Genomic DNA, 24,602 nt, shown 5'->3' with positions numbered 1-24,602 from the left:
CCTCCACCAGTCTTACACACTGCTTTTGGATAACTTTATGCTGCTTTACTCCTGGTGTAAAAATTCAAGCAGTTCAGTTTGGTGGTTTGATGGTTTGTGATCATCCCTCTTCCTCTTGATTATATTCCAGAGGTTTTCAATTTGGTAAAATCAAAGAAACTCATCATTTTTAAGTGCTCTCTTATTTTTTTCCACAGCTGCATATGTTGTTTCAACTAAGCAAACATGAGTTATATTCACTTGTTCCAGTAATTTGGTTTAATTTAGTTATTTAAGTGTTTTTAGAAGAGGAAGACGTACTGGTTGCAGGACATTATTGATGTTACAGTGGGCTGTCAATGGACCTGTATTAAAGATAATGGTAATCTGGTATAATACGAAGATTAAATGTGATTTGCTGCACTATAGGTGCCCATCACAATGGGATAAACTGTATTTTATGGTAAAAGACACAAAAAAAATTGCAGTCAATGATGGTGCTTTTAATTTTATCACCCTTACCCTTCAAAAAACCTGATTCTTCCACCGCTCTGGACCAGCAATGGTGATCTTCTGAAGGAGTTAAGAACTCCTGTACTGTACTTAATACATACTATACCCTCACAAAACTCAGCCAATTCAGGACTGGAGGAACATGGATTTTGCGCCAAGAAAACTATAAAAGTTGGCACCCTTAGTTAAAGACTTTCTGGCAGCATATCTATATTGTTTTTATCATCCTCCAATAGGGAAATGTGTCGGGTCACATTGCTTTTTGAATTAGTTTTTCTGGCAGAAACTGACTGTTCTCTTCACTCAATCCTTCCCTTCCCCTCTGAGGAATCATATAATCAACTAAACTTTAGCTAATAAAGCAGTGGAACAGCCTATAATATTAAATAATGGAGATACACTAAGAGACAAGGTGAGGCCAAGAGAACAAAGTCATATTAATACCGAACTACTGAAAAAAATTAGCCAAAAAATACTTTCGCTTAGTAGCAGCTTTCAGATCTGGTCTTATCTGGTTAATCAAATTGATTTCAAAATGACTTCATTGCCCAGCTTATCAAAAAAACCCATAACAGTGCTGAGTTTTGAGTATCTTAATACTGAAGTAGATTGATACTTAACTTTTAACTTAACTTAAGAAAAGTCTTAAACAAACCAGAATATGTTTTATAATTTAGATTCTTGGCTTTTTGGCTGGATATTCTCAGTCAGCTTTATGAGGTAGGGTCAGCTGTAATGTTCAGCTTTCAGTTAACAGCTGTGCTGAACTCATCAAGAAAGAGTTAATTACTTGAATTTCTTGTTTCTTAATCAAGTGTAAAGTTGTGAAGAGGAGGTAGAGTTGGACAGAAGGGGGCAGGAAACAGGAAACACCCGGGGACAGGTAACAAGGGGGCGGAGCTACAAATGAACAGGAGATAAAATTTTATGTAAACCAGACTTAAATCATTTGAGTTCAAAAAAACGTATGGGTTTACAGTGTAGATCACTTTAGAGCCACTAAAATGGTTCCAATGATCCCAGCAATGAGTGTACATAAACACACACATGCATACACACACAAACACACACAAACACACACACACACACACACACTCATACACACACACACAGAACGAAAAAAGAGCCAATTATTTCCTGCAAATTATTTAATTTACCGCATGGCTTCACTCTGATTTTTTTTTTTTACCCTTTCAGCCAGATTTTGGAAGTCCTTTATTGACCCCTGGTTTCATGTTTCTTAATGAAATGTATATTTGTATTTCAGCCAGAGCTCTGCTGATTAATGAACATCGCCTACTGACTCGTGTCTCATTAAACCATATAAACGTTGTGTGGAGCCGAGTGAGAATTTCCCGGGAAAAATGTTCGACTTTATCAGGTCAGCTCACGAGCAGCCAGGCTTGTCATGGCTCCGAACGAGAAATAATAAATAGTTCTGAGCTGAATTCATGTGCAGACATTTACAGGGGTTAGACAATGTAACTGAAACACCTGTCATCATTTTAGTGGGATTTTAGGTTTCATGGCTAAATTGGAGCAGCCTGGTGATCAATCTTCATTAATTGCACATTGTACCAGTAAGAGCAGAGTGTGAAGGTTCAATTAGCAGGGTAAGAGCACAGTTCTGCTCTAAATATTACAATACACACAATATTATGGGGGACATACCAGAGTTCAAAAGAGGACAAATTGTTGGTGCACGTCTTGCTGGAGCATCTGTGACCAAGACAGCAAGTCTTTGTGATGCATCAAGAGCCACGGTATCCAGGGTAATGTCAGCATACCACCAAGAAGAACCAACCACATCCAACAGGATTAACTGTGGACGCTGTAAGAGGAAGCTGTCTGAAAGGGATGTTCGGGTGCTAACCCGGATTGTATCCAAAAAACATAAAACCACGGCTGATCAAATCACGCAGAATTCAATGTGCACCTCAACTCTCCTGTTTCCACCAGAACTGTCCGTCACCACTATCAATTACTGATTTCTAATAAATTTCTAATAGAACTGCCTCTCTTTTAAGAGTGTATTTAAACACTGACCTACGCTACATAAAGACCTTTGTAAAAATGGTATATGTGGTCATACTGGGACTCGAGTTTTTAACCAGATTACAGTTTTACAGTCAGGTGAATAAAATTAACAGAATTACCTGAGTCAGACGGCTGAGAAACATCTTCAGTTCATTTCAGGGCAGATCAGCTTAAATCAGCTTCATCTAAAATGCAGAGGTAAGACTTTTACTTTTTTCTTTTCCACCTCATGAGTTGGAGCTGCAGTATGAGAATGAGCTCATCTATCTTTTACTGAGTGAAAAAAAAACTGACACTGAGAAACTTTCTCACCAGTCTTACATAAGAGAGGTGGGATGAATTATTTAGTATCTGCTGCACTTCTCATGCAGATTCTGATCATTTTTCATTTGTATTATTTGATTATTCAGAGCATCATTCTAATCCCTGCAAACTGTTTTTAATAAAGACTGCATATATATATACAGTTGAAACATACTGTAAATATAGTGTTCACATATACTATATGACACATATGCATGTTTTTCTCACTGTCTGACATGAAATCAGAATAAACCTTTCCTGTTTTGGGCCAATAAAAAAATGTGCCTTAAAATATGTCCACAAGTGTGGCCAATAAATCAGAAGCTTCCAAAGACATGACATTATAATATGAGCTGTCTCAAATTGTTTAAAGACATAGTAATCTTAGTGAATGTAAACTTTTTTTAACGTTTTAAAGTTTTGAAAGTAATAAAAATGCATACAAATATATATTTTTTTCTCTCTCTTTCTCATTATTCTGGCATTTGGCAAATATAAATAGGTTTTTTTTATGCTAATTGGCCTAAAACAGGATTGACTAAATTGATTAAAACAATCAGAAACGCATATATGTCTTTTTTATATAGTGTCTTTAAATTAAGAGAGCACGGAGTTTCTCTGATTTTGCTTTTTATAGCTATTCATATATTTGTTGTTTTATTCTGTAAACTACAGACATTTATCTCAAATTCCAAATAAAAATATTCTCATTTACAGCAATTATTTGCAGAAAATGAGAAATGGAGCGCTTTCAGACCTCAAATAATGCAAAGAAAACAAGTTCATATTTATAAAGTTTTAAGAGTTCAGAAATAATCAATATTTGGTGGAATAACTCTGGTTTTTAATCAGTTTTTTTATGCATCTTGGCATCATGTTCTCCTCCACCAGTCTTACACACTGCTTTTGGATAACTTTATGCTGCTTTACTCCTGGTGCAAAAATTCAAGCAGTTCAGTTTGGTGGTTTGATGGTTTGTGATCATCCATCTTCCTCTTGATTATATTCCAGAGCTGTATATTTGATGTCAGAGTTGGATCAGACTCAGAACTGGACATTCCATCTAGACATTGTACTCCTCCCTCATGAATAAATGATATAATTTGTGCTGTGGAGGAGGCGCTGTAACCTGACACATGTTCACCTGAGCCTTTATTTCACCTGAGGCCCATTCATACAGCCGAACAGCATACGGGTCCACTCTAACACTCCCTAACCCCCACCCAACCCCAACCCCAACCCCAACACAAAGACTCTAAAGACTCTAAAGACTCTAAAGAGTATGGAGGTGAGAAGACATTGAAGACCCCTCGGGACGTTCAGGTCCAGCTGGTAAATTGCCTAAAGCCTGTGGATGTAAGACGGAACTGGAGCTTATTAAGCAGAGAAAGCAGCAACCCGGAATTTAAGGTTTTTAAGGATTTTTACACCTTTCAACACTATTTGTTCTGGTTAAAATGGACTCTGGTTGGTTTGTACTGTTGGTTTGTTAGTGCAGTTCAATTGAGCTAGCGTGAAAACAGTAATCACACTGCTTTCGAAAGTTCAGCACCAAATTTTCAGCATTCTGTGTTAAAGCAGCTTTAAAGTGCACAGATATACACTCTGAAATACTATATTAATCTTCTTCTCACACACCAGGCAGATCTGACCAATCAGAGACGATTTGCTAACGTGTTTTTTGTTGCACAAATTTGTTTGCATTTAGGTTTTTCTGCATGTGTGGATCCAAACCAAACAGAGGGAGAAAATATACTCAGTATAATCTTATATATTAGTCAGATAATGCTAATTATTTACCACAGCTATGAACTAATGCTGTCTCTGCTGCTGTTTAGGTTTTTTGCATGTGTGAAACCAAAGCAAACAGAGGGAGAAAATATACTTCAGTTATTTGAGCTAAACTGCTGACGAGGCATAGTTTAATCTGATATATTAGTCAGAAAACGCTAATTTGTTACCACAGCTATGAACTAATGCTGTCTCTGTCTCTGCTGCTCCATGCTGATTACAAGCTAAGAGCACAGTATGTGCAGCATTCACTGCTAATGCAGCTGCGTGACTCTTTAAACTTGTGTTTCAAAAAGAACAGCGGCAAATTTTCAGTGTTCTGTGTTAACGCAGCTTTACACGCGGTTTATAAGTTTGTGCCTGTGTGAAAACAAACCAAACAGACGGAGAGACTCTCCAAATAAACACATAAACTCATCAACTGATCCGGATCATAGAAACTTAAAAGTAAACGTAAAAACGACTTTAAGGTGACCTCTTCCTCTGGAGTACTAATAGGATAAAAATGAAAGGAAGCAGAAAAGCTGGTGATTTTAAAGATCAGGCTGAAGACTGACCCCCAGCTTGTGGAACGGGTTTATTGAAAGTCTGCAGGAGTTCCTCGGCTCTGCTGAACAGGGAAGGTTGTGCCTCTGAAACCTGAAGCTCTGAGATCCGAACACTGAGCCCCAGAGGATCAGCTGAAGCTCAGACTGACAGCAGGTCTGTGAGGAAACAGCCCACGTTTAATGTTCCACCATCAGGGAGAGACAGAGAGACTCACACTACAGCCTGAGGAGGAGGAGGAGAAGAACGAGGGACTGACTTTCATACAGAGAGAGAGAAAGAAAGAGAGAGAGAGAACTTCTGGAGGAGAATAAGCAAATTCTGAGTCAGGTAAGAACCTTCTTACACTTTTCTCACACCTAAAACTGTGTAGTTTATACCTTATAACAGTTTTGCTACAAGATTTGTTTAATTTAACTAAAATAAATGTGATAAACGTTATATATTATAAACATTATGGTAAAACTTTCTATGAATAGCATGTCTATTAGACTCTATAAATATTATACACTTTATAACACATTATAATGCATTCTTAAAGCATTATAAACATAATAGCCATGTTTATTATGCCTTATGGTTTGCAATAATAAAATCACGATAAGCTGGGTTTCTAAACTGTGTTAGAAGACAATACTATTAGTTTTATACTATTATATATAAGTAGACTTATTGTACAGTTTGTAAATTATAAACTGGAGTATACTAAATAGTATAATTATTTTAATCACTCTTGAATTAGACTTGTCATGAATATAATAATAGCTTATAGTCTTTTATAATGTATTATAACATGTCTCTTTGTCCCTTGTGTAAAGTGAAAGACTTAAAGACTTTTATTGTGGTAATAGTTTAATAATATAATAATAATATATCATACATTTTTATAAAAGTGTGTAGCCATGTTTATTATGCATTATGAATTGTGATCATAATGCATTAATAGCTATGACCCCGTTTGCTGAGTGCATTATAACTAACAAAGCTTCTTACTTATAAACACACTCTGGAAAATAGTAAAATTATTTTTTAATCACTCATCAATAAGACTTAAATCTTAAATATATTAATGACTTATAATCTTTTATGATGTATTATAACATCATTATAATATGTCCTTGTGCACCTTGTGTGAAGTGAAAGACTTACGGACTTTCATTGTGGGAATAGTTGAATATAGTATGAATATTAAGAGAATAAAGTTATAATATTACAAGATTAATGTCATAATATTACAAGATTAAAGTTGCAATATTACGAGAGAATAAAGTCGAAATGCAGTTTTAACTGCTTGGGCTGCAGTTTAAAAAGTTTGGCGGGAAAAGAGCCTCTTCAGCTCATGATCTGTTTCAGGGCTGCTGTGATTGCCATCAGTTATCTACATTTCTAACCTGCTGCTTATTAATGCTGTGGTGTTACGGTTCGATAATACAGCATCCAGATTTTGAAATGGTGGCGTCCCATTTCCATTGCAAATTTAGTAGAGTAAATTTAGTTGCATCTCTGCAGCTCCAGGTATAAAGGGAGGAGGAACATCAGTGCTGTTACAGGTAAAAAAGAGAAAGAGAACATTGTTTTGATAACTGCAGGGATGTGTGTGAAAGAGAGAGAGAGTGCTAAAGGAAGCTTTAAATACATTATTCACAACTTTCTCTGATGTGTTACGTAAACAGCGCACACACACACACACACACACACACACACACACACACACTCCCGCTGAGGGATTACAGAGCTGAGGGATGCAGTGTATCGCCGACAGGTGAAACGCTGGTCTGAGTGTTGTGTTTCCAGCCCCTGTGGTGTACCTGTACCTGTACCTGTACCTGTACCTGTACCTGTGGGAAAAATCCCCTCGCCGGCTACATCTCCATCAGTGCAGTCAGCATCGTTACCGCCGACACCCGTCTCTCCCTCTCTAATTGTGTTGCTGATAAGACTAAAACCTGTTAACATATAGCGCAAGGGTATATAATCAGAATTCAGTTCGGTCCAGTTAGAGAAAATTTCATCATTTCACGTCCTTTTTAACTTATGTTATGATTCAGTGTTATATCCTGTTTACTGAAGAAGCCTAATATTAGTTCTATCAGTGTTTTATTAATGTCATTAACAACTGAAAGACAACAAAAGAAACTAATTACAAATACTATTCAGTATATTTCAACAATATGTATTGTTTTAAATAGGTCTGTCACAATAATTACATAATTAATTTATGTATCTGTATGTCAACTTTGTTTCAAAATGCTATATTTATTTTATTTCATTTTATTCATATTAAATTTATATCAGAGTTAGATCTAGATTAGACCTGCCATAATAATTACATAAATGACAAATCACTCAATATATGGAGAGATGTTTGCTGAACTTGGCCAGAATATCAGCTTTGTTAAAAAGCAGCTTTTTTTATTTTATTTAATATTATTTTTATTATTTCTGTTAGTATGTTTTATAACTGTAGTATTTTCATTTATTTTTCTGGTGTGCACCATCTAAATTAACTTAGCCTTTCTCGCTTTATTCTACAACTGCAATTACTTACTGCGTACTTTGCCCGTGTGTGGCTCCGCCCTCCTGCATCTGCACAGATCTGATTGGCTGAGGAGAGCATTTAGTAATCTTACAGAACATGTGATTGATCTGTGAGTTCACTGCACTGCAATTAAGCATGTAAAATTATATTTCGAAGTCTGGAAACTGGAACTGTGTCAGAATTAAATCCTTCTCAGTAGTTTATAGGTTTGGGGCCACATTTAACATTTAACAGATGTTGCAGCTGGGCCTGTAGATCCTGCACACTCATAGATTGCCAAAGCAGGTGCCCCACCCAGCCCCGTAAATGCTATATATATATTTATATATATATTTTGTAATTGGGCACAAGAAGGAAATGTTGCAATTAGATAGAGATGTTAGTGGGAAACCATTGCTGTATGTATGTGAGCATGATCCTGCTGAAAAATACTGCTATCAGTTGGAAGCCCTGCCACATGTGATGATCCATTACAGGGCTGCTGTGATTATCATCAGTTATCTACATTTCTAACCTGCTGCTTATTAATGCTCTAGTGTTACACTTCGATAACACAGTGTCCAGATTTTGTTGTAGTATCACTAATCTCACTACTTTACATTGTATTAAAGTGGCATATCTTTAGTGTTGTCTCAGGAAAATATATAATAAAATGTTCTGGAAGTGAAACATTGGCAGTAATTTTGTCCCTGACTGCAGCTCGGCCAGAACTCCTGCTGTTCCTGTAACAGACCTGCTATTACCTTGACAGGACATATTTGTCCCTCACGGGGACTTCCAGTTCCACAGATAAGACCAGTAAGTGTCAAAACCAGTTTAATATGAGAGGATGTTGAGCTGACTTACAGTAAAACTCTTATTTTATTTTATAACCTAAACACCATTAAAAGCCCTGCAGATCTTCCTTCTGCAGCCTGGAAACAGCAGGACCTTCATATAAGGTTATATGAGGTTTTCAATTTAGTAAACACTGCAGCACTGATGATTTTTGGGTAAAATAAAGGATTTTAAGTGCATCTATTAGCGCAAAAAATATGGTACATCATATATCGATATATCTATGCTGATGAGCATGGTGGTCTCGAAATGATGGAAATTTCTGCCGTATTGCTTGATTATCTTTGCAAAGGAAAAGTGGAAAACAGGTGCGCCACTGACTGAATACAACCTAAACACAATTAACAAGGCGCACTAACAATGATTGTCTATTTTCTGGTCTATTTTTATACATAAGGAGCACCGGATTATAAAGCACACTGATGTTTTTGCTGAGTTTTGACTTTGGATGTTAAAATAAGATGCTGAACTGCTGCTGCTGCTTCTGCTGTTTATCTGTTGACAGATGGAGAGGTGATGGAGATTTACTGAAACCTAATGGGACTCAGAAGTTGGAGATTCCCCAGCCGCTCCTCTCCGAACATCAGCGAGGTAAAGATACAGGAAGTGTTTTAGACAGGCTGTCATGTACTGAAGCTTCAGGAGTAGATTTTTTATTTCCTTCTTTTTTGTAGTCTGAGGATTGTAGTGTCAGTGCCATTTGGTTTGTATGGAAGTGAAAAACAGTGTTAGATAAATATCTGTTTTTTATATACTTTTAAAAGCTCATTCTTAAAAGCATTTTTGTACTAATAACTGACTTTCCCAAACTGTACCCACAACTGAACATCACCGTTGAAATATGGTTGAAGTAATATCTGTTGTTGTTTCAATGTTGAAAGAACAATTATTTTTTTTAATGTGTGTGCAAACATTTAAATTTTAACATTGAATCAACATAATATCCTCCACCTTCTGTCCCCACATGAGATTAAAAGACTCCGATTCCCAGCATGCTCTCTCACCGGACTTGCCTGACTGGCGTTCACGCTCCCCAAGCTTCTGATTGCCCACACCTGTCTGTCTTTGTATAAATACCTCCATGTTTCCGTTTCCTATTGTTACCTACCCTTTTTATTTTATTGTTTTTGTTTTAATATTCTATTGCTTTGCCCTTTCCACTTTTTGTTTACCATTGCCAAGACTTTTTTTCATATTTTTGTCTTTTTTTTTAACTTTTTGCCTAGCCTTTTATCTGATTGAATTTCCCGTGTGTGACTCTTTTGACTGAACACTCTGGTATGTTGTTTTTTATCGCTACCATTTTAAAACTGACCCTTCCTGTCTCTGACTACCCCTGTAAGCCTTTCCCTTTTGTTAATAAATATTTTTGTGTGTCTTGTCCTTGAGAAGACCATGTTAAACAGACCTTAGACAGTTTATCTTTTTCTGTAAATCAGCAGCTTGCTAAGAAAATGAAATGAAGACTCAGACAGGATAAATTAATAACCAGGCGTCCCTGAAATATTTCAGCTGACTTTCTTATGTAACATGTTTTCAGTTTTCTGCACAACACAGGACTCTCACTGTTTATTTTTTCTTTTTTCATACACTTTTTTAAATTTTTTACATGCTTCTAAAGCCTGATGTTAATGTTTCTCTCAAACATCTTTGAGAGATGTTAAGCTTTGGAGTGGACTAAAAACAGATAGAGCAGTGGGTTACGAGCAGCCGATCACCCTGAAAGCCTCAGTTTTGAGTTTTTATGCTCTTTTTTTTGTCCTGATTCTTATTCGCCCCTTAGGTTTCATAATAAACCTCTGTGAGTGTTTTTTTTTGGCTGTTTTTTCAGCTCAGGCAAAGTTCTGTTCTTAAGGCGGAAATAAAATGTCATAAATGTCACTAATGCATCTACAGCATCTCAGAGCTGTTCAGAGGCATTTGGGGGAACTGCTGTGTTTTTAAGACTCTCAGTTAGAGGCTCTGTATTTGTGATTGTTAAAAATTAAATTGCCAAACAGGCTTTTTGTGTAAAATCATAGTGAATCCACTTTGGGTTCTTAATGCAAGCTTTCAATAAACTGTATGTTCGGTTCACATTAGAAACCTGAGACTCTGTTCATACCATATATATATATATATATATATTGAAATTGTCAACACACCACCACTGTGCTAAAATCTCAGGCTCACTCTCGCGTTGTCTCTCTTTCACTCACACTGTCTGTTTTTCGCTAACTCGCACCGTCTCTTCCTCTCTCTCACTCTTGTTGTCTCTCGCTAACTTGTGTTGTCTTCCGCTAACTCACGCTTTCTCTTGCTAACTCGCACCGTCTCTTCCTTTCTCTCACTCGCTTTGTCTCTCGCTAACTCACTTTGTCTCTTCCCATCTCTCACTCGTGCTGTCTCTCTCTCACTCGCTAACTCGCTTTGTCTCTTCCTATCTCTCACTCGTGCTGTCTCTCTCGTTGACTTGCTTTGTCTCTCGCTAACTCGCACCATCTCTTCCTATCTCTCACTCGCTTTGTCTCTAACTCCTGCTGTCTCTCACTCTCTCTCACTCGCGCTGTCTCTCTCTCCCTCCCTATCTCTCACTCGCACTGTCTCTTCCTATCTCTCACTCGTGCTGTCTCTCTCATTAACTTGCTTTGTCTCTCGCTAACTCGCACCATCTCTTCCTATCTCTCACTCGCTTTGTCTCTAACTCCTGCTGTCTCTCACTCTCTCTCACTCGCGCTGTCTCTCTCTCCCTCCCTATCTCTCACTCGCACTGTCTCTTCCTATCTCTCACTCGTGCTGTCTCTCTCATTAACTTGCTTTGTCTCTCGCTAACTCGCACCATCTCTTCCTATCTCTCACTCGCTTTGTCTCTAACTCCTGCTGTCTCTCACTCTCTCTCACTCGCGCTGTCTCTCTCTCCCTCCCTATCTCTCACTCGCACTGTCTCTTCCTATCTCTCACTCGTGCTGTCTCTCTCATTAACTTGCTTTGTCTCTCGCTAACTCGCACCATCTCTTCCTATCTCTCACTCGCTTTGTCTCTAACTCCTGCTGTCTCTCACTCTCTCTCACTCGCGCTGTCTCTCTCTCCCTCCCTATCTCTCACTCGCGCTGTCTCTTCCTATCTCTTACTCGCACTGTCTCTCTCACTCGTGCTGTCTCTCTCTCACTTGCTTTGTTCAAACTTTTGACTGGTACTGTATGCAACAAAAAGCTTTAAGAAATCTTATTGTAAAAGAGTTATGTAGTTACTATTTTGTACAATAGGAATATGGCAGCTTTACCTCAACTATTGCATATGCTCATTTTTATTGTTTTAATATGGATGAAGATATAATTTTAAAGATTGCATTGTGTAGATTCACATTTAATGCTTTTTATTGTTTTGTTGTTAAAATACAGATGTCATTGATTAAAACTGTGAATAAAAAAGGGCAGGGACGGAAGAGGCATATGTTATATAGATTAAGTTATAGATATAGATTAAGTTTATAAAACTATAGATTATACATTCATGGGAGTATGATTTTATTCAATACTCTCTTTTTTCTCTCTCTTTTTTCTGTTAGGCGGTGAATAAGGAGTCGTATCCTCTCCTTCATAGAAATGCTCTGGCTCCGTGGAGGCTCCTGAGGAGCAGAAGGGAAGATCTGGACGGTGAGCAGCGATGGAGACAGACGTCTCCCTCTCTCTGCAGCTCGACTCGTCCTGATGAACCTCAGAAAGTAAAGGTGGGTTTATCCAGCGCTGCTCCTCGATTAATCCGGACCCTCAGCGTACCTGAGACCAGCTCCACCTGCCCTCCACCTGGATTCTCCTCCATCACCATCACCGCTCGAAGACTTTCCTTCAGCGGGGAGCTCTCCAACCAACAAACCCTGGTGAAAATATATATATTTACTATATATATGTACTTAAAACATATTGAGAAAAATGTCTAAGTATGCTGTAAATATACCAACAGATGTATGTTCTTACTTAAAATATATTAAAAGTACATTAATATTATGCTTTCTTCAAATGTTTCAAAGTAATCTTTGATAGATAGATAGATAGATAGATAGATAGATAGATAGATAGATAGATAGATAGATAGATAGATAGATACTTTATTTATCCCGAAGGAAATTTGATCATTCTTTTTAAAAAGTACACTATATATGTGTATTTTAAATAAATAGATTACTATGAACTACTACAACACTTTTAGTTTAATGTAATTCAATATACTCCTAAAATACTTATTTCCAAATATACTTTTGCACATTTTTAGCAAAGTGTGTTAAAAAGAACTGTTACAGTATTTCATTTAAAGTACAACGTATCATGTTTTCAACTTATTAGAAAGTAAATTAAATCACTAGTACTAATAAAAAAATAAGATAAAAATAAAAAGTAAATTTGTAACAGATTAAACATTGTAGTACAGTATATTAAAATATATTTTTATACCCAACAAAGTTTAAAAATATACTAAAAGTGCGCTGCTTACAAAAGACAGAAACAAGAAGCATGTATATTTGTACTCTAATGTAAAAATATAGATCACATATATATAACATATAACATATATATAACATATATATAGCTTTGGATATTTGAAGAAACATCAAAGCACTGTTGTAAGTCGCTCTGGATAAGGGCGTCTGCTAAATACCATAAATGTAAATGTAAATGTAAACATCAATTATTAGTACATTGCTAATCTAATATACCTGGTGTATAATAATAACAATAATAATAGTGATTCTGTTGTAATAATCATAATCAATAAATGTTTTATAATTTTACTGTGAGCATATTTAAAATATGATGTTACATACTGTACATGAAGTAATATGTTAAAATGTATGTTACTTAAGTATATTTAAAATACTGTAGTTCTATATTAGTACAGTTAAGTAGATTTGTGCACAATTTAGGAAATACTTCTGTACTGTTTTTTTTTAAATACAATTAAAGTATAATAAGTACTTTAAAAAAGTTCCACTAAATTTTAGCACTCAAATGTACTTTAAATATCTGATTCATAATGTGGCTACAAGAAAACACTTTATTGCACTAATTAAGCGTAATAATAATAATAATGCTTAGAGTACTTTTATCTACTTTTTTTCACTAGGGAGGACATCAAGGATTAAACCCCATGACCCGACCTGAGCTGCTTCATCATCATCATCGAGCATCCTCTTCCTCAGGAGTGAGATTGAGAGATAATGATGATGATGATGATGATGATGATGATGGTGATGATGATACAGCAGTAAAGAAGAAGATATCAGGAGAGAAGATTCCTGAACACAGACACAGTTTTACTGATAGTAGAACATCCAGAAACGAAGCTCATGAAGCTCCTCCAGTCTCAAAACGCCACATCTTTCGCTCCTGTGCTCACCTGGACCTTCTACCTGGACCCTCCCAGTCCTCCAGCTCCATCCTTTACCTGAATAAATCCTTCTCTATATCTCTGGGACGCCCTTCTCCTCAAACCATGCAGAGATCCACTCTCTCACTTCAGCTCAGAGGGAGTTTCAGCTCCTCCAGTGACTGGAATTTACTGGATTTTACTCAGAATGGAAAAGGAGAACAATTACAGTGCTTTGAGGACACCACCTCCACCTCCTCCTCCATCACCTCCATCACCTCCATCACCTTCACCACTGTCAACTCCAGACCCACCAGCTCAGACTCCACTCCAGCGACGGACACTTTAGCTCCGGCTCCATTCAGAGCGAGGAGCCACTCATCCTCATCTTCATCCTCATCCTCAGCAGCAGCAGCAGCAGTATCTGGATCTGTGGTCCGGCTGAATGGAAAGACTAATGGCGTCTCTGGGCCTCAGAAAAGCAGCAGTGGAAGAGGAAGTCCTGATGACTCAGGTAGGAATAAAATCCAGCATCTATTATTGCTGTTTCCATACAAATGGATCCATCAGACTCAAGTAGTTTTTATTGTCAATACTGCATATGTACAGGACATACAGAGAATTGACATTACGTTACTCTCCTTCCCAATTTCACAGCAAGTACAGATAATAGATATAATAAAAGAGAATGGGAGACACTATGGGTACAATACAGCAGGGACACAAATAGACACACATGAGACAAAAACAATTATTTTAAGGGACAACATGGATGTGTTCTTCTTTTTTTCTTTCTTTTTTTTACTGCCTTTTCAAAGTACCGGGTCGGGACTCAGTATGGACAGATACAAAAAAAAAAAAACTGATTCAGAGACAAAAAAATGTTATTGGGACATCCCTACCGCCCAGTATAAGTTCAAGTTACTTATGGAGCTTTTTATGTAAACTTTAAGAAGTTTACTGATTTTTCTTTTGTTTCTACTGACTGTTTAAAACTGTTAAAAACATTTATATTGTAGGAGTAGTATGATTTTGAAATGAACCAAATCACTAGCTGATAGCGCCCTGGCTTACCGGAACACTCAGGATTTCTCAGTGTAGCGCTGTTGGGCAGCATTTATATCCAATTAGTGCTGCAGATAGTGGTTATTGCTAATGCTAATGCTGCTGCACCTAGCCTTAGTGCTGGAGAAACTTCACTAAAAACGCACCCTTAGAGAAACTATTGGGAATCTAAGCTTACTGTAAATAAATGAAAGCACTCAGAGAGAAATCTGAGTAGATTAACATCCAGCACTCGATTGACTTTGAAGGAAAATGTTTTTGTTGTTTACTTAGACACTTCCCCCCAGCTTCCCCATTAGAAGGGAAACATGGCGACACCCTTACTCACTTCGATTTAGGCATCCTTACTAGTGTCACTTAATGAGCCTTATTATTCAGTGTTCTTTATTTATGAAAATAGACCAGAAAATTGACTTTTAATTGATAGTGCGCCTTATAATACAGTGTGCTTATAGTCTGAAAATGTTATTATTCAGTGTGTGCCTTATGCTTGAGTTTATGTTGAAATATGTTATGTTGCGTTTTCTCTGGTGATCAGTGCTGCTGGGGAATCTCTGAAGCACTATAATAGTGATATCAGAGCTGGAGTGGAGCTCTCATTACTCTGCTGGAGGTTCCTCAGTGCAGGAATCAATCCAAACTGAGTTTGGGAAGAACAGATAACTTATTTAGTATAAAGAGAAGATCTGAGGGGCAGGGACTGTGAGAGTGTTTGCTCGACACTGAGTGGTAGGTTATCCTGAGGTAACTAAGATATTGGGATGGAAACTCTGCTTTTAATCCCCGGAAAAGCCTGGAAAATATATTGTCCGTTAAAAAAAAATTGTGACAAGTCTAGACCTAGTGTCACATTCTCATCCTGTTTTGTGTCTTGTAGCTCCGCCCCTTTGTTACCTTCCCCAGGTGTTTCCTGTCTAATTCTGTATAATTATCCACCTTTGTTTCTGTGTTCACTTGTCGGTGCTTCACGTCAGATAGGTTACTCGTTCCATGTCTCAGTTTATTTCTTGATTTTGTTAGTTAGTACAGTTTGTATATTCATCCTGTTTAGTGTTTATTATTATAATTTTTTTATTATGTTTTTATGAAATAAAACAGTTATTCTTTACACAGTAAAAAACATTAGATTGACATTGACCCACACGGTACTTCTATTATTGGATGTTGTTTAATTGCGGTATTATAAAGTGAAAGTAATGGCTGGGTGTGTGTGTTTTAATCTGATTTCTCTGTAATTAGATAACTCTAGAGGGAATATAAGAAGCTCTGAAGACGGCCGAGCGCTGAGAGTTCGTTCTGATACGGTTCTGAAAGTTCAGGAGTGTCCAGTTTCTCCACACGTGCTGAATTGTAGCTGCGGATGCAGCAGAAACCAGCCCGGCTTCCTCAGCCTGAAGGTACAAAAAAAACTTCAAGAGCATTAGCTATAGCCCTGCTTCAATTTAATTCTATTTATTTGTATCTGGAGAGAGAAAAGAATTTGTGGCTGATTTTAATCCTATAATTCCTTTAATGGCTTCAATAGTAATATATTGTAAATTTATATTAAACTTGTGTTTAGCTTTTGAGAGATAGCTATTTTGAATATTTAAACATTAAGTATTTTGGGGTCATTTACAGTGTTTATGGAACTATTTATAATATTTAGTTTTGTAAAGGAAGCCGTATTATTGGCATATCTCTTTTTTTTAAGGTCTATTGTTTATTATTGCAGAAAATACTTAGTTTCCAACTAATAAATATAGGTTTAATACATGCTGTGTTTAAAACGTAACATATTAAATTATATTGGTTATATATTAATGTGTGAATGTGTGCAGGAGGCTCTGGAGCTCTTTCGACCCGACTTCATCTCCCGCTCTCAGAGACGAATCCGCAAACTGGAGCAAAAGACCAGAGAGAGGCGGAGCTTACAGAGCACAGATGAGATGGGGACGGACTCAACCAATAGGAAGCAAAATTGCACCAAGCCACATCCACTTAGTGGTAAGTTAAATATAATTTTTTATATAATTTTTGCAGATCAACCATCACATTTTCAGCAGAATTGTTTCAGGAATCACACATCCTTGAGAAAAGTCAAGAGTAAATAAAGTACCGTATTTTTCTCGCTATAAGCTGCACTTAAAAGCAGCACAGCAGTGCCAATATTACACATTATAGAACAAACTTCAAGTGTATTTTTATTGTATTTTGAGTTAAAGAGGAGGAGAAAATAGGATGTCTTTGGTTATAAAAACTCCGCCAGTTAAAATAGTGCCATTGCTGCTCTGTTTGTAGCTGTTGCGATGTTTGGCTTGTAAGCGCTGCTGCATGGTTGCTAGGTTACCTGTATGTGGTGGAGTAATGGAGAGCTTCGGTTACAGTGCATTACCAGCTGATAACGGCACTCATAGAACGCCACTCAGCCAATCACATTCCAGATTCTGAACTAATTGTGGTATACAGTAATGCACGGTATGCAACAGGAGATTTTGGCAATACTTCGCAAAGACAGAGAGCAAAAAACATGCGTTTATTCAAAGAGAGCTTTTATAGTAATTGTAAAGAGCAGTTGCCAAAATTATGGCATTAATGGACCTTAAAACTCGATAACTAGCTATTTTATAGACCTTGCTGTTTTAGAGCAGATCATGCACAGCGCATTGTGATAACGTTATTGTAGGGAATTTAGGTTACTTTGGTGTAGTAAAGCCTGCATGGTTGCCATGGCAGCCACCTTGCAGCAGTAGCAGCGGTGCAGCTGCAGAGGTGACTTCAGATGAGTGCTGCAGTCCCGCAGACGCTGCAGTGGGTCTGAATTACGTTGTTTTAGGGTGTGCTCATACCGAGGGCTCTCAGATCAACAGCGATTCCGGATTAAAACAGGCGTTTTTATTTTAATGCATTTACTTTTCAGGGTTCGCTCACTACAGGACCCGTCGTGCATTATGCAGATATGTCTCACGCTCGATTCTGCAGGTCCCTGTGGTGCACAAACATAAAAAAAACTCCAGCCTCTGATCTATAGGCCACTAAACACTGTGAATCTACAGTTACTGTAAATCTTACCAAGATAATCGAATAATCTTACCTCAGCTTTTCTCTTTATCAAAGACACAATTCACCAGAGCAGTGTCCTCAGAGTGCAATTAAACTCACAGTAATGTCTCTGTGCTCTCCAGAGTTACATTTAACACTGTCTAACTCTAAATAACTCTGTAGTGTTAAAATAACTTTATCTCAACTGTTAAAATTTAAGTTAAATTAGAGTTAATTCAATACCATATGCAGTCATATATTAACTCTATGTAACTGTCATCAGTGTCAACACATTTTACCCCACATTCATTTTCGGAATTTCTCCTAAAACTATATACCAGAGTATGATTTCACTTAAAACTTTATGAATATGAACTTGTTTTCTTTGCATTATTTGAGGTCTGAAAGCTCTGCATCTTTTTTGTTATTTCAGTCATTTCTCATTTTCTGTAAATAAATGCTCTAAATGAGAATATTTTTATTTGGAATTTGGGAGAAATGTTGTCTGTAGTTTATAGAATAAAACAACAATGTTCATTTTACTCAAACATAAACCTATAAATAGCAAAATCAGAGAAACGGATTCAGAAACTGAAGTTTCTTATTTTTTTCAGAGCTGTATGTTATTCATGCATTTTTACATATGAATCAGGATTTAATATTAATATTTGAAGCTTGATAAAGAGATGAGAGGGGTGGATTGTGGGTAAATCAGTGTACTCATGCCCCCTGCTGGGCCTGATCTAGTCCTACAAATCTTAAACTGTAATACTGATGGTTCATGAAGGCCAGAGGTGGGGAATTCAGCACAGTCCAGATCAATTTGCTGATTCCCTTCAATTGTCTTGCTCTAGAATAAAAAAACTGTAATTAATTTACCAGATAAAGCACAAAAGCACAGAGCAGGAATCTAGGCCTGTGGGAAAGGGGTTTCTGATTCCTGATGTAGGGCTTATATTATGTATATCGTAATGCTAATGCTGCTGCAGCAGTGCTAGCCGAGGTTAGCAGCAGGCCACAGGCCAGTAATCCTCGCCTCTGAATGACAAAAGAGCTAGCGCTTAGCGCAGTTAGCGGCTAATGGAGAAAATCTCCTGTATAACTCTGTACTTCAGTGGAGTGTCTTTACTGCTCCTTAATACCTGACTGATAGAGTTCATACATAAGACAAACTGATCATTTTGATAAAAGTGCACCTTTTAGTGGTCTTTTTGAACATATAATGGTTACATGTGTTGTACAACCTTGAATCGAACAGTTGCAACAGTATAAAAAAGGGCAAAATGTTTTTTTTATTGTATACCGTATGAACCCAAGATCAATTATTTTTTGTGTGGCCAACTTTTTTTAATTTAATTTGGTTAAATACATCTATTCCTGCATTTCTGGTCTGTAACACATTCCAAAACACTATTGGGACAGAGGACATTTAAGAAATAGGGGATAAACACTGAATAATAATTATCTGGAACTATTAACTATTGACTAACCTCCACGACCAATAAAAAACGCTCAAAATTGGAAAGATATTAAACCTCCACGACCAATAAGAATTGCTCAAAATTGGAAAGATATTAAATCTTCACAACCAATAAAATCACTCAAAATCGAACAATTCAAAATCCTCCACAAGCAATAAAAATTGGCTAAAATGGGAAAAACACTAAACTTACAAAACCACAAAAAAATTGCTCAAAATCAATTGATACTAAACCTAGTTTTAAAACTTAGTATTGTTTAGTATTTTTACATTTGTAGTGATTTGTATTGGTTATTGTTGATTACAGGTTTGTAATTAAATATATTAAAAATAATTTAAAATACAATTAAAATGATATTACTTTACCACATTACCACTGTATGAATGACTGTCTGAGAAACACTGTATTGTAAAAAATATATAAAATGCTCTGAGATTAGGGGTATGTGGTGTTTTTTATTATTTATTTATTTGTATTTAAGCTCTATAAGCTGCTAAACTCCAGCATTTTATACCTTTTTCCTCTTTTTCTTCTTTCTATCTGTCCTCTAGATAACCTTTTCAAACCCAAGGACAGGGTGATTTCGGGCAAGGAGATGCAGCTCAGATCTCGACGGTAAGTCAACAGACACACACACACACACACACACACACAGGCATGCATATTGCATTACCTTCCCCTGATAACAGTAGTGTTTTATCTGTGTTTGTGAAGCAGTGCAGCAGAAGCTCCTGATCTCACTGTATCGACTAAAACACAACAGAATTCCTGTAAAACGCAAATCCAATTATTCCCCTCGCCTTCAGCCTCAGCAGCAGCAGCAGCAGCACACGGACAGATCTAACGCTGCTTATCGTGTGTTTCTGTGGAAAATGCTGTAAAGAACAAAAGCCTGTAAGAACAGAATCTGTTAAAGAGGAAGAGAACATCTCATCTAATACTGAGAAAGTGAAATTAATTAAATTAATTCATATTTACCCGCTGATACAGTGGTTTAATAGGCACTAACATCAAACTAAATGACATTAAATCAGATATTGTGCTGTACAGAATTATAATATTTATTCTGAGCATGATATCAGTATCATTCAGTTGTATTGGAAAAGCCAGATTACTGTTCTTTTTAATCTTCTTATTATTATTCTACTGGCATCATTTTAAATGCCATTTAAAATAGAAACTGTACTGAATTACGTTGCTTGCACTTTTTCACGAGCGATACCTCATATAGTTTTCATGCAACTGTCATTTTTATTAGTTTTTTTATTAGAGCAGATATAATCGTGTGCTGGAAAGGCAACAATTTTGATTATAACAATATTAGAACACTTTTCCAACTTTTAAAACCAACTTTTAAGCAACTTTTTGGCAACTGCAAGTTTATATCGACACAATGACACTGCAATACTATGCCTTCTGTCAATGTAAGTTGAATTATGTACTGCTACTACAGGAGAGGCTTAGAAAATGAGCACAGGAACAGAATTAAGAAACAATGAATAAAGCCTAAACTCTCTTTATATATTTATTTTTCTAGGATTTACAACAAACTCCCGGAGGTGACGAAGAAAAAGGAAGAAGAGAAGAGGAGGATGGTGCTGCAGACCAACCGACTGAGAGCTGAAGTTTTCAAGAAGGTAATGAATAATAAACCAATCAGTGTGTCTCTTGACATTCCCTTTAAGAGGCAGGTGCGTTTTGACGTTGGTGGATTGCTATTTCAACGGCGTAGTGCTTCTGCGTTTCTCAGCAGAGGAAAGTGACCTGCTCGATTACGCTGTGTTCTATGAGCCTGTGTTTTCAACGTAGCAATGAACGTCTGACAGTCCTAATCAGAGGGTTCTCTTCAGCCAGTGGCGCACCTGTGTTTTTCTTTTCCAAGACAGCAATACACCAGAAATTTACCTGAAAACACCAACATTTCGAGACCACCACACCAACACCAGGAGGCTAAGCGAGACAGACAACAGTTTAAAGAAACAACATTTTTTAGAAAATATATTTTTCATACTTATAGCAGTGTTATTTTGCAATGTCATATGTTGCTTTACAACATGTGTAATAATGCGCTGCTAAGTGTAGTTCAGCCACTGACCCAGTCTTAGAGTCTCTGTAAAACACCAAATCCACCGGAGATCCTATTTAAACCTATAGTTACTCACACACAGAGGTGGGTAGTCCAGGTCCAGAAAGTTTTTTTTTTACTTTTAACTAGTGTTTTAACTAGAACTGTTCTAAACATCTAAACACCTACCTATCTCAGTAGTACTTGGCTGGTGGTGTTTTTCCTCCATAGTCTAATTCTAACCATTTGTTTCTTAGCTCTGAATTACTGGGTAAAGTATATAAACACTGATGTGTTATTCGCACAAATAACACAGGAATGAACTGCATGCTGCATCCTAGCGCTGTTAGTTATCTCCTATCTGACGAGACGGCGTCGCCGCCCAGCTTCAGCTCTGTCTGTGGGCGGTCCCGAGCCGAGGTGGGTGGGGCCATGAATACTAATGAACTCACGGGTTGATGTAGACACGGTGCTTTTCCTGATCGACTCGTTTTGTTTTTCTGAGGATTTTCTTAAACAACTCAGAGAGATCCGCTGCATTTAGCAGAAAAACACTTTTAAATTATTCTTGAGACACACTAAACCAGCTCTTCATTCCTGTGCTCGTGTGGTGATCACAGCCAGCACTGTCAGATTATGTGTAAGTGTGGGTTTGAGAAGGGCACACCTGTGCTCTCGCGCCGCTCTTACACCCTCAGGTGCAGATGGCAGGTGCTGAGAGGTGTCACGCTGTCTGATTTCACCTGGATGAACTCTCACCTTCCTTAAGGTGTTTAATATCACGGTATCTCAGGCTTGAGGGGGTGTTATGACCATATCTGACACAATGCAGGTTTATTTTACATTACTATTCAGAAAAATCAGGATACTGAAGAGCAGAAACGAGGAGGTGACAGGATCCGGGAAACTTTGTCCTGAAGGTTAGAGAAGAGTAGTTCACAGGGTCCGATAGGGTCATATCATATCAGATGGATCCACCCATCAACAGGGTCTTCATGTAGCTACATTAGTTCTCAGGCAGCGTCACTGAATTTTTTACAAGGTTTCTAATCTGAAGATGTTTAAAAAACTCATGCGACATTTAAAAAGCAAGTTTAAAAGAAAGTTCACTATTTTCTTTGATTTTCTCTCAAGAAAGTCTTTATTTTAAAGAAATGATTAAAGACTGCATGTTGCTGTTACTGGAACTCACTCCTGTTACTTTTTATGTTTTAGCATAGAATTAACAAATACATGAAAAATAGCTAAGTAGCAGCTATGCTAGCTAAACACATTCTAGTGATTTCCCCCAAATTTGTATTTTTAAAATAAATAAATAAGATCTATAGAAATAAGAATTAATTTAGGTAACAGATGTAGGACTGAGTGCTGAGTGTAAAGATTGAGTTCCTCAGTCATCGTTACAATAATCGATCGAATATACAGAAAAAAAAAATAATAATAATAATAATAATAATGAAGGAACTTAATTCTTTTGGTCTTCCCATGATCTTCAGAACCAGAACCAGCTGATGATGTCACTTCCTGTTGTAGAATGTTCCAGATGTTTCAGATGATCAGGATAATGTGTTACGGTAACAGGACTGAGTGAAACCCTGTAGGGACACTAAATTAACTAAAATGTTAATATTTTTTACGTAAATATTATGGATTTATTATGAAAAACGACACATAACCATGCAAAATAATAATAATACATCTCTGAAGGATTTTAATAAATAATTATATTTCACGGTAAAGTTTATAGTTAGAGTATAGAGAGGGGTAACAGGTAACAAATGGCTTTTTTCCTCAGTGTTTTAAGTAGTTTTTATTATTAATGTTTTTAACTACGTATCTTACTTTTGCAATAAGCTCAATCTACAAGACACTATGCTTAATAATAAAATGTATTTTAAAAAAAAGTTATTTTGTGTGCACATTTATACATGTAATTTGCTTTGCCTCCAACAGAGGTCAGTGTCACTCCGCTGTACGGATCTTCACTATCGTACCAGACTTTGATGTTCTGATGAATTCTACCTCACGCAGTGATTTATTCATACATTCCTTTTGTTGTGTTTAATGATTGACACGTTGCTCAGACGTGCGGGGGTTTCTCTGAGGTGGAGACGTTATTCCCTTTGCTCTGGGTGTCGACAGAACTGAGCGTCAGAACAGAACCGCTATCTGATCAGTAATCTGACGTATTTACTGACAGGCTTCTGCTTCACGCCTGGTCGAAGAGCGAGGACCTCCAGGCCTTTACGATAAAAAGATGGCGCTCCTGTAGCGCTGGCAAGTGTTGTTTTAATGGGTGGATGGTCCTCAGAGGGTGGAGCTCCATCGTGTAGAGTCAGAATCACTGTCTCCCCTGAAGCTCTGCTATCAGAGCTACACCTCGGCTCGGCAGTGATGGATGCTTGATCACTCGGGCTGGAGAGAGAGAGTCTTCACATCAATGAGAGGAGGGACGACATGGGGTGTCATGAAAGAAAGAGAGAGAGAGAGAGAGAGAGGGAGAGATCTGGGGGCGTACCGGAGTCTTCAGAGCGAGAGTGTTGATCTGTGATCACTGCTTGCTTTTATATCTGAATATAAAATCAGGCTACGTTCACATTAGGTGCACATTGAATTCTGCGTGATTTGATCAGCCGTGGTTTTATATTTTTTGGATACAATCCGGGTTAGCACCCGAACATCCCTTTCAGACAGCTTCCTCTTACAGCGTCCACAGTTAATCCTGTTGGATGTGGTTGGTTCTTCTTGGTGGTATGCTGACATTACCCTGGATACCGTGGCTCTTGATGCATCACAAAGACTTGCTGTCTTGGTCACAGATGCTCCAGCAAGACGTGCACCAACAATTTGTCCTCTTTTGAACTCTGGTATGTCTCCCATAAAGTTGTGTGCATTGTAATATTTAGAGCAGAACTGTGCTCTTACCCTGCTAATTGAACCTTCACACTCTGCTCTTACTGGTGCAATGTGCAATTAATGAAGATTGATCACCAGGCTGCTCCAATTTAGCCATGAAACCTAAAATCCCACACTAAAATGATGACAGGTGTTTCAGTTTCATTGTCCAACCCCTGTATATTAG

General features: G+C 37.3%; 1 protein-coding gene across 1 annotated transcript; it reads left to right on the top strand.

The window, feature by feature from the left end:
* Nucleotides 1-9,052: 9,052 nt before the first annotated feature.
* On the top strand, nucleotides 9,053-23,792 carry LOC103042422 (uncharacterized). Its single transcript, XM_049463640.1, has 8 exons — nucleotides 9,053-9,136; nucleotides 12,093-12,404; nucleotides 13,646-14,402; nucleotides 16,193-16,350; nucleotides 16,774-16,939; nucleotides 20,007-20,070; nucleotides 20,993-21,092; nucleotides 23,721-23,792. The coding sequence occupies exons 1-8, from the start codon at nucleotides 9,083-9,085 to the stop codon at nucleotides 23,790-23,792; spliced, it is 1,683 nt and encodes a 560-aa protein (XP_049319597.1). The 5' UTR covers nucleotides 9,053-9,082.
* Nucleotides 23,793-24,602: the final 810 nt, after the last annotated feature.

Source organism: Astyanax mexicanus, chromosome 14 (genome assembly GCF_023375975.1).
Source record: "Astyanax mexicanus isolate ESR-SI-001 chromosome 14, AstMex3_surface, whole genome shotgun sequence".
NCBI classification, from domain to species: domain Eukaryota; kingdom Metazoa; phylum Chordata; class Actinopteri; order Characiformes; family Acestrorhamphidae; genus Astyanax; species Astyanax mexicanus.
The sequence above is the reverse complement of the archived record's forward strand: the minus strand, read 5'-3'. Positions and strand labels throughout refer to the sequence as shown.

Excerpts from the sequence above, each read along its gene's own strand:
- LOC103042422 (XM_049463640.1), top strand. The coding sequence starts at position 9,083 with ATGGGACTCAGAAGTTGGAGATTCCCCAGCCGCTCCTCTCCGAACATC. Across the intron at positions 20,071-20,992 it reads ATGCAGCTCAGATCTCGACG|GATTTACAACAAACTCCCGG; the intron begins GTAAGTCAACAG and ends TTATTTTTCTAG. Across the intron at positions 21,093-23,720 it reads GAGCTGAAGTTTTCAAGAAG|GCTTCTGCTTCACGCCTGGT; the intron begins GTAATGAATAAT and ends ATTTACTGACAG.